General features: G+C 44.6%; 1 protein-coding gene across 1 annotated transcript in view; it reads right to left on the bottom strand.

Moving 5' to 3' along the window:
- GALNT2 (polypeptide N-acetylgalactosaminyltransferase 2) overlaps window positions 1-6,788 on the bottom strand; it is a 98,780-nt gene extending 91,992 nt beyond the window's left edge. The window contains exon 1 of the mRNA XM_055810479.1: window positions 6,590-6,788. Within this exon, the coding sequence (XP_055666454.1) occupies window positions 6,590-6,703 (114 nt within the window). The 5' untranslated portion in view covers window positions 6,704-6,788. The remainder of the gene's footprint in view (window positions 1-6,589) is intronic.
- Between the last annotated feature and the right edge of the window lie 7,826 nt (window positions 6,789-14,614).

Here is a 14,614-nt window from a genome sequence, read left to right as displayed (position 1 = left end):
CACCCAGTACCAATATAAAGGTGTCTTTTCTATTCTGTAGCAGAGTACTGTTGTGAGCCGCTTTCTAGCCGACAATACCACATTTCTCATTCGATCTACCACCATCTTAACAAAACAGTATCAGTTATACACAAGCACTTGGATACCACACAACACTGGAAATGGAAAAGGACCAAAATAACAGACAAGAGAAAGAGGAAATCTAAGGAAAGTGTGGAATTATCACGTCATTTTGAAGACCAAGATTGAGGTTCTCTAATATACGTTTAAATGGTTTGTATTTTTTTCCCTAGATTGGTCTAAAGACCAAGTGATGACAATTTCATTATGGTAATCGCCACTGAGAAGGATCTTTAATATTATTTTACTTTATATGAAGTACTATTGTGTCTTTTCTAAATTAGAAAAAAAGTGCTATTATATCACTCTTCATGTTGTACTTTTGGAAGGATCTAGAACACATGGAAAGAATGACTGACACTTATTTGTAATACACCTTGAAACACCAAGATGGACAAGACAAGAACAAGTAAGGTACGTGGCACACTTCGTTAGTGCACTAAATTTTTAAACTACATCTATCAAAGGACATCACTACGATTTATAAACTTTGTACACAGAGATCACAGTAAGCAGCAAACCACAGCAGCAATGGAATAACAGGGAGAAGCACAGCAAACTACTACAATACCCACATGAAAGGGAAAAACTAAGAGAAAAGCTGGTTAACCAACCTGTTTTGTATGAAACTACTAAAAGTCACTCTTGTTTCCCCAACTCCTTCTGCCACCACTACAGCCCTGCTCTACTTCTCCATTTATGAAGCAAAACAGCTATCAGTAATCCAAGAGCAATAGCATCTGTACCAGAGCCAGAGTCATCAGCTTCTAACCTGGCAGGTTGCAGGGGACAACACAACAATCTTGCAGCTAAGAATTAATTTCTCACTGACACTCCATCAACTGGAGAAAAACCCCACTGAAGCATTTCAAATATCAGGGGAGAAAAAGGGAAGAGCCCAACGCAACCACAGACTGCACAAAATTTGCATCTGTCTTTTCATTACACTCAATGTTAAATTTTATGAAGTAATCCACAAAAATAAGTGACTGAATTGCCAAGACAGTCATTTTGTCCAGTGACATGTTAAATTAAGAAAACATACATGTACAACAAACTTCAGAGACTCATTTTTACGTTCTAGTCAGAGAAGGATAGCTTCACTGAAGTGCCTGGGCATTTCACTTCTTCCCCATTTATTACAGACTAGTATAGATGAAAAATATCCATTAGCAGAAACTTAACCTGTTTTACAGAAGAACATCTTTTTCTATCTCCTTGTACCCTGTAGAAAGTGAATGCCACAGAAAGGACACAATTTGACTTTTGTAACCTTTGATATCTTCACTTGTCTAAAGATCAAAAATATCAGAAATCATGTCCAATGTCATATTATATAAGGGACTGAAGTTACATTTGAAAATTATGCAGCAAACTAAAATTAGCATTTAGCAATTAAAACTGGCAATGCCTTCCTCAAACGAAAGAAAACAGAATTGGAAAGGTTACTTTTAACCCCCTTCCGAAAAAAAAAAAAAGCTCTGCTGCCTTCAAGAACCTTGAGAGAGACAGTCAAAAAGTTAATACTCCGCAGTTTCATTCTCTGACAAAATCAGGTTAATGCATCTAAAGTTTAAACACATTTCCTTTTTCCTCCACTTAAATCTTAAGAAAAAACCTCAGGTACACTAAATCTGTAGTATATCTAGCGCTCTTGCTCTACTATGTACATTGTTCTCTATAATGGCAATAAAAGCCTCATTTTAACAGTAACTGAAATAGTTCAGGGGTTCCAAAAATGAGAAAATAAAGAGGAAAGGAAAAGTTTGCATATGCTGAAAGGAGTTAAAGTTTTATCCTTGTAGAACAAGAACTTAAAGCTTCTTTTTCCTCCTGCTTTCCCCAAAGGATCAAGTCACTTTCAACTAGTGACGTACTCAAGGCAAAGCATCACCTTTTTACCTTTGCATTTATTTCATATCAGCTAGTTCCATGGTACAGCCACCCATCAAAAGTCTGCTCCAAAATAAAATTTAAAAATAAAAACCACCACCCAGCACAAAAACCAAAATATAGAAAGGAAAAATAAACTAGGTACAGGGTAATAACCAGTTCTACAGGAGAAGCCTGCCTCCCTGTGGCTGAACTAACCATAAATTCCATTTCTCCAATTCGTTCCATTACACCCAGTAAACCTGACGAGCCAACAGTTACAAGCTTCTAGTTCAAGGCAGGCTGGGGTTTGGGTTTGTTTGGGTTTTGGAGTTTGGGGTTTTTTGGCTGGCTGGAATTAATGAAAAAGTAAAGATATTTTCTAATTTTAAGAAACACTGGCAAAAGTTAGCCATCTCTCCTTACTGAAAGATTGCTTTTAGCCTCCTCCTCTAGATAGCAAAGGTGGGGTGGGATGGGAGAGAGGTCCAACTTAAAAAACAACCGACACTCTTTACACGGCAACAAAAGCAAAAGCTTGTCAGCACTCTTGTCACCTAAATCCAGAAGGCTCCAAACCTTGGCTCAGCTGCAGCTTAACCTAGCAGGCCTCTCTTAGTGCCTTAGCTTTCAGGCAGTAAATCCCCTTTCTGCCTACAGGTCTCCTTCAGGGTATGCCTAGGAGGATTTCACTCTTGGCAGCAGCCAGGAAGCTTTTGGTGCTTTCAACAAGATGCAGACATTCCCCTGTCCTGTCTGAAGGGCTCAATTACATGGGGCTACTTTCTTAATGCCTAGCACAGTAAGTTCTTTAGAAAACAGCTGGGGGTTTTGGCTGTTTTGTTTGTTTGGGGGGGGGGGGGGGGGGGGGGGGGGGGCGTGGGGTCCCCTCAATCCAGTCACTCTATTGTGCAAGAGCTTAGTGGTTAAAGAAATCAAAACCTGTGTGACAAATACTCAAATTCACAGCAGCCTTAGGAGGGGATCACATCATCAAGATGACTTTGGCTTCAGAGAGTATGAGCAGCTTTCTAACCATCTTACAGAAGCTGCTCCATTTTGTGCAAGTCTAAGGCACAGAGCATAAGCCACTTCTGCTACGGGTTAGGAAATTCATCCACAATAGGAAGGGAAGTTCCAGTCTCTGCTCCAAAGGCTTTTTAATATAAAACATATTAAGTGAACACAAAAGTAGCCCACATTTTTCTCAATCTCACAACTGTTGGGCTTGCAGCTTGCTTTCTTCTGTGTCACAGCCTCTGTTTGGGGAACTGTTTCTCTAACCTTTAAACAAGTGAATCAGACTCACTCTTTCCAATCTACAATCCAGTGATCTGGCTGGAAAAGGAGTGAACTGAAGCCATGGCATTCTCATGCTTACTATCATTTTAATTGGAGATTCACTGGAGGGGAGAAGAAAAAAAAAACCAAACAAAAAACAACAAACCACATTTCTGCCCCCTCCAAGAACATGTTGAGTGAAAGGCTTCGACTCTACCCTTTTCTTCCTTTCAAGAAAAAAGGAAAAGGTTGTCACACCCTAAATTCCAGACATAAAAGACATTATTTCTTTCTACTCTAGTTTTTATGTCTAGGTCCAGAATGAGAAGCATTGCACCTTCCCTTTTTTATTATTATTTACATATTTAACCAATGAAACAGCTTCTACTTTGCGTGCTTTAGACCCTTCCATGCTTGCTTCCCTCCCACCAAGCCACAGCACAGGGGCCAAAAACTTAGGCAAGGCTGTACCGCACACTGCAACAGCCAAACAGCTTTGCAGATCTTACTAGAAAGGTTGTAAATGGAGAACCAAAATAATTAGAAGCTGACATTAATCCTGACACTATCCTAATAAGAAAAAAAAAGAAAATCACTCTTTTCTCACACTCAAGTGCAATCCTGGCAAAGGGCAAACAACTTCAAACTCTCCTGAAGAGAAAAGAAATTGGTGATGTTCATCGCATCACAGGACTGGTGACTGTGCCAGACAAGTCCAGTATGTCTGGGTAACACACTATATCTGCGTACGGAAAAAAAAAACCTCATCATCCTTGTGGAAAAAAACATCCTGTTTTGTATAACCAGATCTGTAATTAACATGCAAATTGCTTACACAAATGAAGTACTATCCCCTCCCGGCTTTTGTAATTTTATAGACTGAACACGGCAGAGACTTCAATTTATTAAAAGTGATGTTCTTCTGCAAGCAACTGTTTCCATTATATTGAAATAGTGGGCAAGTAATAGGACTACATGAAGTCATACACACCAAGAAATTTACTACAGCAGGGTTTCTGTTTGTAAGTTTAAGACAGTTTGTGTTTTTGTTTTATGCCAGGGTCTGACACTAAGTTAATAAGCCTTTTATTGAGATTCAAAAGCTATTACATTACACACATCTTCCCCTACTTACATTTGCTAACCTACACTGAGGCCCAGGATTAAATTTTACGCTTCACTGACAGAAAATAGAATCCTAAATCACCAATCCACACATAATTGTTAATTTCCCCACTTGTTTCTTGTGGTCACAGTACCTACTTTCTTCCTTACCACAACCTACTTTAAACTTTCACATTTGTAAACCTAGCACTGAGCTTCAGCTCAGGCCTATGAAATGTCTCTTTTTCTTCAGATTATCTTCACTAAACTGTCCCAATTACCCAGACCAGTAAAGTTTACTAGATTTTGGGCAGAGTGATAATGAATTACACTACCAAAGCAAGTATTAGTATCACAGATCTCTTAAAACCATAATAAAACCTCCTACTAATATCAATAATAAACAGCAGCAGGTTCTAGCGATAAAGTACCAGACTCTTACTTGGAAAAACTGGTTTCTTTTCTATTTCATTCTCACCTAGTCTTCTGGGTGACCTTGGGCAAATCACTATCCCCACACTGCAGGTTCCCCAGCAGTAAAAATGAATTGAACAGACTTGCAAATCCGTCTGGTAACATCAAATGAAACACAACGCAAGAGTTAAAAATATACTTCCCTATCTGCAGATATATTTTCCTTGATAGCTCCTCTTTATCCCATTATACAGCAGCAGCCTAAGATTGCTTTTACTTTCCAAATACACTCCGGCGGTTCTTCAAGAAAGGCTTTAGGCTATTGCCTTACTTTTTATCACATGCTTGATCTATTTCTCCTATTGTATCTACTTTGAAGGACTCAGAACTTGTATTTAGCAATACACACTTAACACTTACTTTATTATATCAAAAGTTGCTGTTGAACGCATTCCTAAGCTATGGGGAGAAAATAAAACAGGACACATCAGAAGAGAGAGCCAATTATCAGCGAGCAGCGACTCATTCTCTAGACACTTTCTCACACAAGTAATCACGCAAGTATTTGCTTCCACGACCTGCCACAGGAACCAATCGGCAGATTTTTACCAGGAATACATGCACCGATGAACTGAACCGCAGCCGAGCAACATAAAGACCCCTCTTATACAGTGCTAGACTTTAAAAATGCTACTTTTCATTTAACAGGAGACTGCCATTTATTAGCAAATAACGCTGCTGAACTGCAGTGCACCGCTCACTTGCCCTCTTCGCATTTCTGGGTTTGTGTGAGATTTTTTTGAAAAACTGATGCAGTGATGAGATGCTTTTTCACTTTTCCTGTTCCAAAATATAAGGCTTAAACCATTTCCAAAAGCTCTTGGCTTTACTAGTCTTTGGGAGTAAAAAAGGCCATACACAAAAAAAACCTTAATTTTTTCTAGAGTTAGTGGATAAAGTTGCTGCCTCCCACATCATGCCACAAAAGCCTGTTTTGCTTGATACAAACTATGACATGCTTCCAGCTATTCTCACGATCAAGGAATTACCACAACACATGGGAAAATTTCCTTAACAAGTTGACAGAGGGAATAATGAAAAAAAAAAAAAAAATCACTCCAGCACTGTCAACAGACAACTTCTTGAACATTAGTAACCGAGCCATTTAAAAAAAAAAAAAAAAAAAAGAAGAGCCAGACCTTCCACACCACAGGCACGAAATGTGACAAATCCGGCTATTCCCTGAAATACTGCAAAACCGATCGGAAAACGGCAGCTTTTCGGTGCAGCGCTAAGGAAAGAAGAAATCGCTGTACATGGGGAGAAAAGGCATTTGCGGCTGGGATCCTCGGTTCTCTCCAGGGGGAACCGGAGCCCAGGGGACCCCGGTGCCGGCGGGGAAGGAAGGGGCCGACGTTACCTGCCCGGAGCGGAGAGGGGCCGAGGCGGGGCCCCCCCGGCCCGTAGCGCGGCCCCGGCCCCCCCGGCCGCCCGCCCCGCTCTCCCCTCCCACACCGACTTCCCCCGGCCCGGGACGTGGCCAGCCGCAGTTGGACGGGGAGCGACGTGACGGGGTTGAAACCGGTCTGAAGTCCACAAAGAAGCCATCTGCCTCCGGGAAACGGGCTGGGGAGCGGCGGGGGCGGAAAGCCCAGGGGAACTTGCGCCCCGCCTGAAAGCGAGCGGCCCCCCCCGCCCCGCGGGGGCTGAGCGGATCCCCCCGCCCCGAGCCGCGCCGCCTCCAGCCCGGCCCCGGCCGCCCCGCTCCCCCCGCCGGGGCTCCGGGATGGGCTCTCACCTTCCTCCCGCCGCCGCCGGCCAGCGCGGCGCTGCCGCCCGAGTACATGTAGTAGGCGATGCCCAGCACCCAGAGGAAGGCGAAGCAGAGCAGCAGCCGAGACCTGCGCCGCATCCTCCCTCCCGCGCCGCCACCAGGAAACGGCCAGCAGCAGCCGCCGCCTCCGCTCCTGCCGCCGCCGCCGCCGCGCAGGGTCAGGGGGCAGAGGGCGAACGCCCGCCCCCCGACCAATCCCGCGCCGCACGGCCCCGCGGGGGGCGGGGCGGGACGGGGCGGGGCTACCGGCGTCGCCATGGTTGCAGCACGCCGGGCCGCCGCGCCGCCGCCTCCTCGCTCAGGGGCCGGGGCCGCGCGTACCCCGCGGCGGCAGCACCGGAACGGCCCCGCTCGTCCCCCCCGCCCCCAGCCGGCCGGGCCTGGCCCGGCCCCTCCCCGCCGGCGGCCGCGGGTCTGAGGGGCGCACGCTGCCAACAGCCGGGCGGCGGGGGGAACCGTCCCCCCCTCCCTGCGGCGGCGGGACCGCCCCGGCTGCGCCTTCCTCGGGTGGCCGGGCGGGGAGAGCGGCCGGCGGGTGCCGGAACGCGGCTTCGGAGCCGCCGCGGGGGCCTGACCCCCGCCCTCCCCAGGCCGAGCGCGGCGGAGTGCCCGTGCCCGCGCCCCGTGGCTCGGCCGGCGGGGCTGGGGCCTGAGGGGGGCGACCCGGCCGGCCGGGTTTGCCGGCGGCGGCACCCGCGGCCGGGGCGGCTCGGGGCGGCGGAGCGCAGCGCTGCCGTGCTGGTCGCTCCGCTCTGGGATGTCGCTCCCACCCGCGCTGGACGATTGGAGACTCCCAGGTCCACGGAAGGCCCAGGCTGGCCACCTCATGCCGTGTCTCTGCCGCTCTCCCCGCTGTTCCCACCGAACGGCGGGGAACGACGAGCGTGCTGTATGAAGGTGGTGTCCTGGAAGTCACTTGAGGCTGGTGGTGACACGGGTCTTCATTAAACCTCAAAGGTGAGAAAGCAAAGTCACGCTGGGTGATGTCCAGTGTCCTCTGTGTGACAGGTGCCTGCATCTCATTTGGTAAGTCTCTGCCTTACGTTATTTGAGAGATCTTTCCATGGCCTTATGGGAGACACCAAGGTCCTGACAAGCCCACCGTCCCACCAAGGCCACACACCTGCTCCCCCTGCGCTTCTGGGGTCACCGCATTACAGCAGTGCCCGAGCTGGAAGCGTGGTCTCCCCTATGCTGGCCTAAAGGGAGCTCTGGGGGACTGCCTGGATCATCCCGGGAGGCTAACCCACACGGGGCCTCACTCTTAGAGGCTGGTCTGTTGGTGTGGGGTCATCGCCTGGTAAAATTACCTTTCTTTCTGCTCACCCATTTCCACCCTTAAACACCTCAGGACAGACACTACACTGCTGCTGGCTCTCACTGTGGTTCACTGACTTGTGTGTGTGCAGCTCATGCTGCTGTTTTTCCACACCACTGAGTTTTCTGTTGTTCGGCATTTGCTGCTCTCTTATCCCACTGTGAAACATGAAGAAATGAGAACACAAAACTAAGAAAGGAAGAGACACATTCCCTAACAATTAAAAAGCACCTCTATTTCAGAGCCATGGTACCCACACAAAACAGAACATTCCTGGTTTTTAAAGGTTTTCTCTGTCCTTTCACCATGTTTTATCAATACACTTACTGCCACCCATTCCGCCTGTACCCCGCATCTCTGTCATCCTATCTATACTGACGTCAGACTTCTGCCAGTCCAGCCACGCCAGTGGCTATGCAGCCTCTGTGGAATAGTCCTCACCAAGCCATGCCAGGATGTGGCAGGGCTCTGGCAGCAATTCTGTTGCATGAGCAGGCAAAGATCCAGCAGCCAAAAGAAATGGCATCAAAAACTCACCTGCTCACCAGCACAGTCACTCTGCTGACACTCTTGTCAAGAAGATGATTTATGTCAATGCTGGCACTGTCTGGGCAGAAGTTGACTGGCATGCAAAGATTTCAGTGGATGACTGCGTATCTGCCCACCTGCCAGAGCCCTGATGGAGCAACAGGATGGGTGAAAAGACAAAGGAAGAAATCCCAAGTAACTGTTCATTCAGGGAGTGTAAAATAAAGAGAGATCTCTCTTCAGAGCAAATGACTTTCAATACACTCAGCGACTCTTGGTTTTGGAAGGAGTTGGAGAGAGACACCCAATTTGTGCAAAATACAAGTTTTGGAATCAAATAACTGGCATCCATTGAAGTGAGGTACTCTGGAGAGTACGGGCTGCCAGGAGACACGCAGATGTTCTGGATGAGAGTTTTTGATTTATCCCGAGTGTGTTTGATGCAAGTGAGAACAGTTCCTGCAAAAGCACTGATTGTGCTTGCATGTAAAAAGAAACACACACACCACCCCAAAGGCTAGATTTTAATGAGTAAGATTTTCTATATAGTTCAGAGCACTGTCAGTAGCCCAAGATTGTGAACATTCTGACAAACTCCTGCCGCTTAAGCTCTACGATCAGCTGGACATGAGGTGAAGAAACAGCTCCCTTGCTGCTGGGGGATTCCCTCAGCGGGCAGATCTGCTGAGGGAGAGGGTGCTGTGCATGACATCCTTCCCCGCAGAAAATATCATATATTTATATATGTGAAGTGCCCAATTCTGGAGCCATAATCCCATCTCACCTTACAAAATCTTCAGTCCACTTACTCTTTAAACACCTTGCAAAGCCTACAGAATCTTTTCTTGCCCTTTTCACAATCTAAAAGATCTTGGGACAGTCTTCAAAGGTCTCCATGCAGCCCCAGGTATGTTCACTGATTTTAGCAATGTGCTTACATAGATTTTTCCCTTTCCAGCAAAATTAGCCAGCCATGCATGTACAGAAAATCTTTCTGTAGCTGCACACTTCATAAGCTTACTGAAATAACCCACTGCACATGCTCAATCACAGTTTTCAAAGGTTTATAACTCAGTCAAATCAAAACAATTTCTTCTCGAACAAGTAAATACATGTCTATTTCAAGGAAGGCTACTTCCACGTCAGAGTTCATTTTTCAGCCTTCTGCTGATAAATTTACAGAAATGCTCAAAAAAATAGGCTGTAAGAACCTATTTAGCTTGAGAAATGTGCTTTTTTTTTTTTCTTTTTTTCCATTCTGCTGATATTCTGAACTGGCTGAACCAGTTTTGTTCAAATCTTTCTAAAATACTCGCACTTGGACAAAGTCCCAATCTGGCAGATTTCATCCTGAATCATTTATATTTCACAGACCACAGAAAACACAGAGGTTTAGAATGGAAAATGTTACATGGCTTTAACTCTAGGAAAAGCTGCCTGTTCCATTACAATTCATTCACATGCACATACCTCTCTGCCTCAAAAGTCCTAACGTGTTTAGTCAGCAAAGCAAAACTGAAAAAAAAAAAGGCACTTCAATCAAAGCAAAGAATTCAAGAAAAATTTAAGATATTTTTTAATGATTTTTCCAGTGCATTTCAAAAGAAAATATTAGCATATTTTAAGAGCAGCATTGCTGGAATGATTCACAGAATATAACTGCTTCTTTATCAACCACAGCCCTTAAAACAAAAGAGAGAAGTTAAGCATGCGAGAGTACAAATAGGAAATTTGCAGAAGGAATCATCAAAACTGTGCCTTTGATCTGTCATGCAGACACCTAGATTCAATGGGCCAAATTCTGATCTAATTACCTAGGGTGTAAACCAGAGGGAATTTCACTGAATTTATTTGAGAGCAGGTATAAAACCAGATACAACCACAACCAGAGTCTAATTCAGAGTGTTAGTGTTCATATGATCTTCTTGTATCTAAAGACCACAAAAGTTGCTCATCATTTTCTGGACTTAAATGACGTAGTCAGAGGTGAGCGAATCCTCCGACAGTGCAAATGGAAAACAGTTCTCACCTTGAGGAATAAGTGAGTCAATCCCTTACTCATGCAAGCAATCTTGTCCTTGCAAAGAGAGGAAGGAGGATTTTCACATCAGGTCTAAAACACAGAAAGTAAGTTTTAAAAGCTATGAAAGGCCAAAAATCCCATCATGATGTCTGAACCTCTTTGACACACAGAAGCTAATGTGTTGCTGATCCAGTTCAGATTACGTTCTTTTAAACCTATGCAGTTATGTCAGAAAGTGTGTCATTCTTCCTCTCTCATGAGAAAGGTTACTCATTAGCCTAATGTAAGATGTTTCATAACACAGAAATCACACATTAACCTGAAATTTAAAATATATCTGTGGAGGATATAGGTCTATTAATGCCTTGAGAACTTGAGCTGAGTACTCAGGCCAAGCCGAGTTTGTGTTTGTAGTGCAAGAATTGTGTTTGTAGTGAAAGATCCTGATCCTGCAAACGTTTATGCAAATGTTTAACTTCATTCAGTGTGTATTCCCACTGGAGTCAGTCAGACTACTCAGACGTTTAAAATTATATGCTCATGGCTGAGTACTTGCAGGATTAAAGGTTAAGTGCAGCTAGCAGGTCTGAAAATCTATGTGGGTGTTTTGCAATTCCTCACTGCACAGTGGTAACAATGAGAAACAAACTACCTCCTCAGCTAAAGACTTGGGAGTCAACATGTCCTTTCCCATCTGTTTAGATGCCAAGAACTATGTTTGTTTAATTTTTCAGCACAGTTTCTGATGCTACCCAGAGTAGGCAGACGTGCTGGCAATAGCATTGAGAAGTGGCTCACTTCCAGAAAATCTTGTTACCCTCCAAGAATGTTTTTTGAGCTGTTAAAACCCCACATAGCAAATATTGTATCACGTACATTTTACCTTGAAAACAGCATGTCACCCTGCCTGACCACAGGGTTTACCATGCAAGGTCCAATTACATTCAGGCTTTTTAGAACTAAACCTCTCTTATCCTAAACTTCGATATCGAGAAGGTAGCATCTTCTCTTTTAAAGCATAAAGCAATGGTTATTTCCTCTGATAGCAGGTTTTTAATGCTGTTTCTCCATTAGAGATTGATCAACACATTACCTCATGCAATGCAGATACTGTAAATGCTGCATTTTCTCACAGAGTTTTGAGTATCAGCTTAAGCCCTCATGCTTCCAAGGCAAATGATCCAAATCTGGAAGCCCTTCCTCTCTATTAAATAAAGTTTAAGGTTCAACATTCCTTGGAGCTGTTCAGTTCTACAAAGAGAGGAAACAGATTCTTTTCCTTTGGGTGGTGAAGACAGGGAAAGAATAACTCAGCCTCTGGTAGGCCTCCCACTAAAGATGGCAGAAGCCAGTACAAACTGCAGTCCCATTGCCAACTATTCTTCCTGAGCTGAGTCACTTAACATGTTGGGCTGAACTTCAGCAGCACAAAACAAACCTCTTGCGGCATTCTGTAGGCTGATGATCGGATATCAAAATGTGATACAGCTCCAAAGCATCTCCCATAGGAGAGTGATGACAGATGAAAAAGAGAGTCGGCCGTGGAGGGAGACTTGCTGAAACAGTGACCTCACCTTTGGTGGAGGTAATTTGATCGCCCTTCATTGCATTTATCTGAATTCTGGGGTCATGCTGGATTCTTCATGGCTGCCCAAAGTGTAAAGACCGATGATCTATGGTCTGAGACAGGGCAGGAAATTCCATCCTTTCCTCTTGAGCAGGACTACACTGCAGTGGTGTGCAGCTGTAGTACTGTAAGTCATTTGAGGCTAGGGGTAAACACTGTGTGCTAATGCATAATACAAAAGTCTATTTTTGAGCAACAAAGAAAAATGTGAACACATCACACAATGGTGCTGTAATCTCAACCGATACTTTGTCTATTCAAACTCATAATCCAGATCAGTAAGGCTACAGCCAAGTAATTTGAGGCTATCTATCTATGATACAGCTTTGCTGCAATGAAGCATAGAAAATGCAGCTAAATTACCCTACAATAAGATTCCTGGGGATGAAGAAAAATGTTTCCCCCAGTCAGTGTTCTACCTGAAGCAGGTTTTCCTTATCTCTTTAAATAAAGTCTTTCCTAGGTAATTGCACCATCATCAGCTCACCACGGGGAATGTGAGAGAATAAGGGGAAAAGAAAGAAAAAAATGTGAAGAGGACTGAAGGAGGTGTGGTAGGAGGGGAGGGCAGAGTACAAGGAAGCAACATAGGCCTTTCCCTTCCAAAGTTACTGCACCCTGTTCAGACTCTCCCTGCAGCGTCTGAATTGAAACGACTGAAGTGATTGAGATCACCAGCTCCCCAGGATGTCAGACCTTGGCTTCTTACACAGACAGCAGGGAGAATCTGACACTTAGTGAGTGCTCAACCTAGTCTGTGTATCATTCAGAGCGACAGAGAGAGAAAACTGCTTGCTATACAATATTTTAGCTTCAGCTGGATAGTGGAAAGCATCTCCTTACTTCTTCCCCACTTCGCTTATGGTAGGAGCTAAAGTGCTTTCAGTCTGAGGCATGGAAAGCAGGTCTCCAGTTTTCTGGAGAAGCATCCTAATCACTGACAATGACAAGTTACTTCCAGAGGTGCCATTGTGGACAGGCTGAACACAGCTCAGATGTCTTTGATTAATCTTTTTATGTTTAAATATCTTTCTCCATGTTGGCTCCCACTCAGATGCACAGAGTGGAGCCCATGCCTCCGAAGCAGTATGCTGCCCATAGCAACCTACTCCCATAGTTCCTGCTGGATACAGTTTGGTCTGACAAAGTGAGCAGTGCTGTACATCCCCAGAGACTCCTCTGCACCAGGTGAAGGACACCACTCCCCACACACCTGCCCTAGCACCGTGTCTGCTTTGTGCATTACAACTGTGGCTGAACAAACAAACCCCAGTGATAGATTCTTATCAACGCGATAGATGGTCCTCCCAGATATTTTACGAATATTTTGCGCTGTGCAATTAAAAGTAGTCTTTTCACACAGATCATGTCATCAGTAAATATGCTGCTTTATCGTGTTCATTTGCGCATTTGCCAGTTTGCAAAGTTTGGTGTTTGGATCCCACAATCATTGTAACAAATTGCACAGCGCTTTTGTATCATTTTCAAGAGCATATTTCATCTAAGAGGGAAAAAAGATCCTCACAGCTATTTCAGTTCACATACCCTCTAGAAGTCATATATTGATTTCTCCCAAATTTAGTTTTTCAGTACTTTGGAGCAGACAGTGAATAGGCTCACTTACCACAGGGGTTGGAAATTGACCTTGTTTGTAGCCTTCACGACCCTTTTGGCCTCAAACCTTTATCATCATCAGTGGAAATCATGAAAGATGTTCTTTCTGGAAACAGGGCCAAAACCAGCAAACCTGGAGAAATTAGTTTTACACTGTTCCTCTTCCAACAGAGGTAACCAGATCCACCCTCTGTGTAACACAACTGAACCACAATGAACCTGGCCCTGGTGCCTATCATACAAACAAAATAAACTGAAAGAGAAACTGGAACTGCCCTGCAGAGACCACGTATCTTCCATCCCCTTTGTTCTTTCAAGAGTTTCAGGTAGAGGAACAAGTGGTTTCTTCCAAGAAGTCAAACAGCAAATAAAAGAACTTTCTGCCCTAGTTCAGTAAGCTGAAGATCTGTGGGTTTGTTAACTGAGGTTAAGATCCTTTTTCCTTTCTCATCCTACCAGAGTATCTCTCAGTCTTTTCTCTAGCTTTCAAAACTGTTTCTGAACGGAGAGAGACATGCACCTTGTGGAGATACACTCAAATAATGATTTTCCTTTTATTGGTAAATTAGATTATTCCAGCACATACAGGTGTAAACAAAGCCTTCCCTACTGAAATAACATTTTTGGCCTCAGGAATTCCCCAGCAAGATCATTCCTTCCCTAAGTCCCACAGAGAGATAGTTTGGCTGTCATCTCACATGCACTGGTTTAAATTGGAAGTAAATCTGTAGAAGGCCACGTCACTACAACAGGCTAAAACTGATGTAAGTCGAGAAAAAGTCAAATTTCCCATATAGTTCCTTCTCTTGCTGAAAAGTAGTAACATAACTGGAGAAAAAGAGGTATTTGCACAGAGTACTGCACTTCTGCGTATACTTT

The sequence above is a fragment of the Falco peregrinus genome, chromosome 7, assembly GCF_023634155.1.
Source record: "Falco peregrinus isolate bFalPer1 chromosome 7, bFalPer1.pri, whole genome shotgun sequence".
Taxonomy (NCBI): domain Eukaryota; kingdom Metazoa; phylum Chordata; class Aves; order Falconiformes; family Falconidae; genus Falco; species Falco peregrinus.
This window is presented reverse-complemented; position numbering and strand designations above follow the sequence as displayed.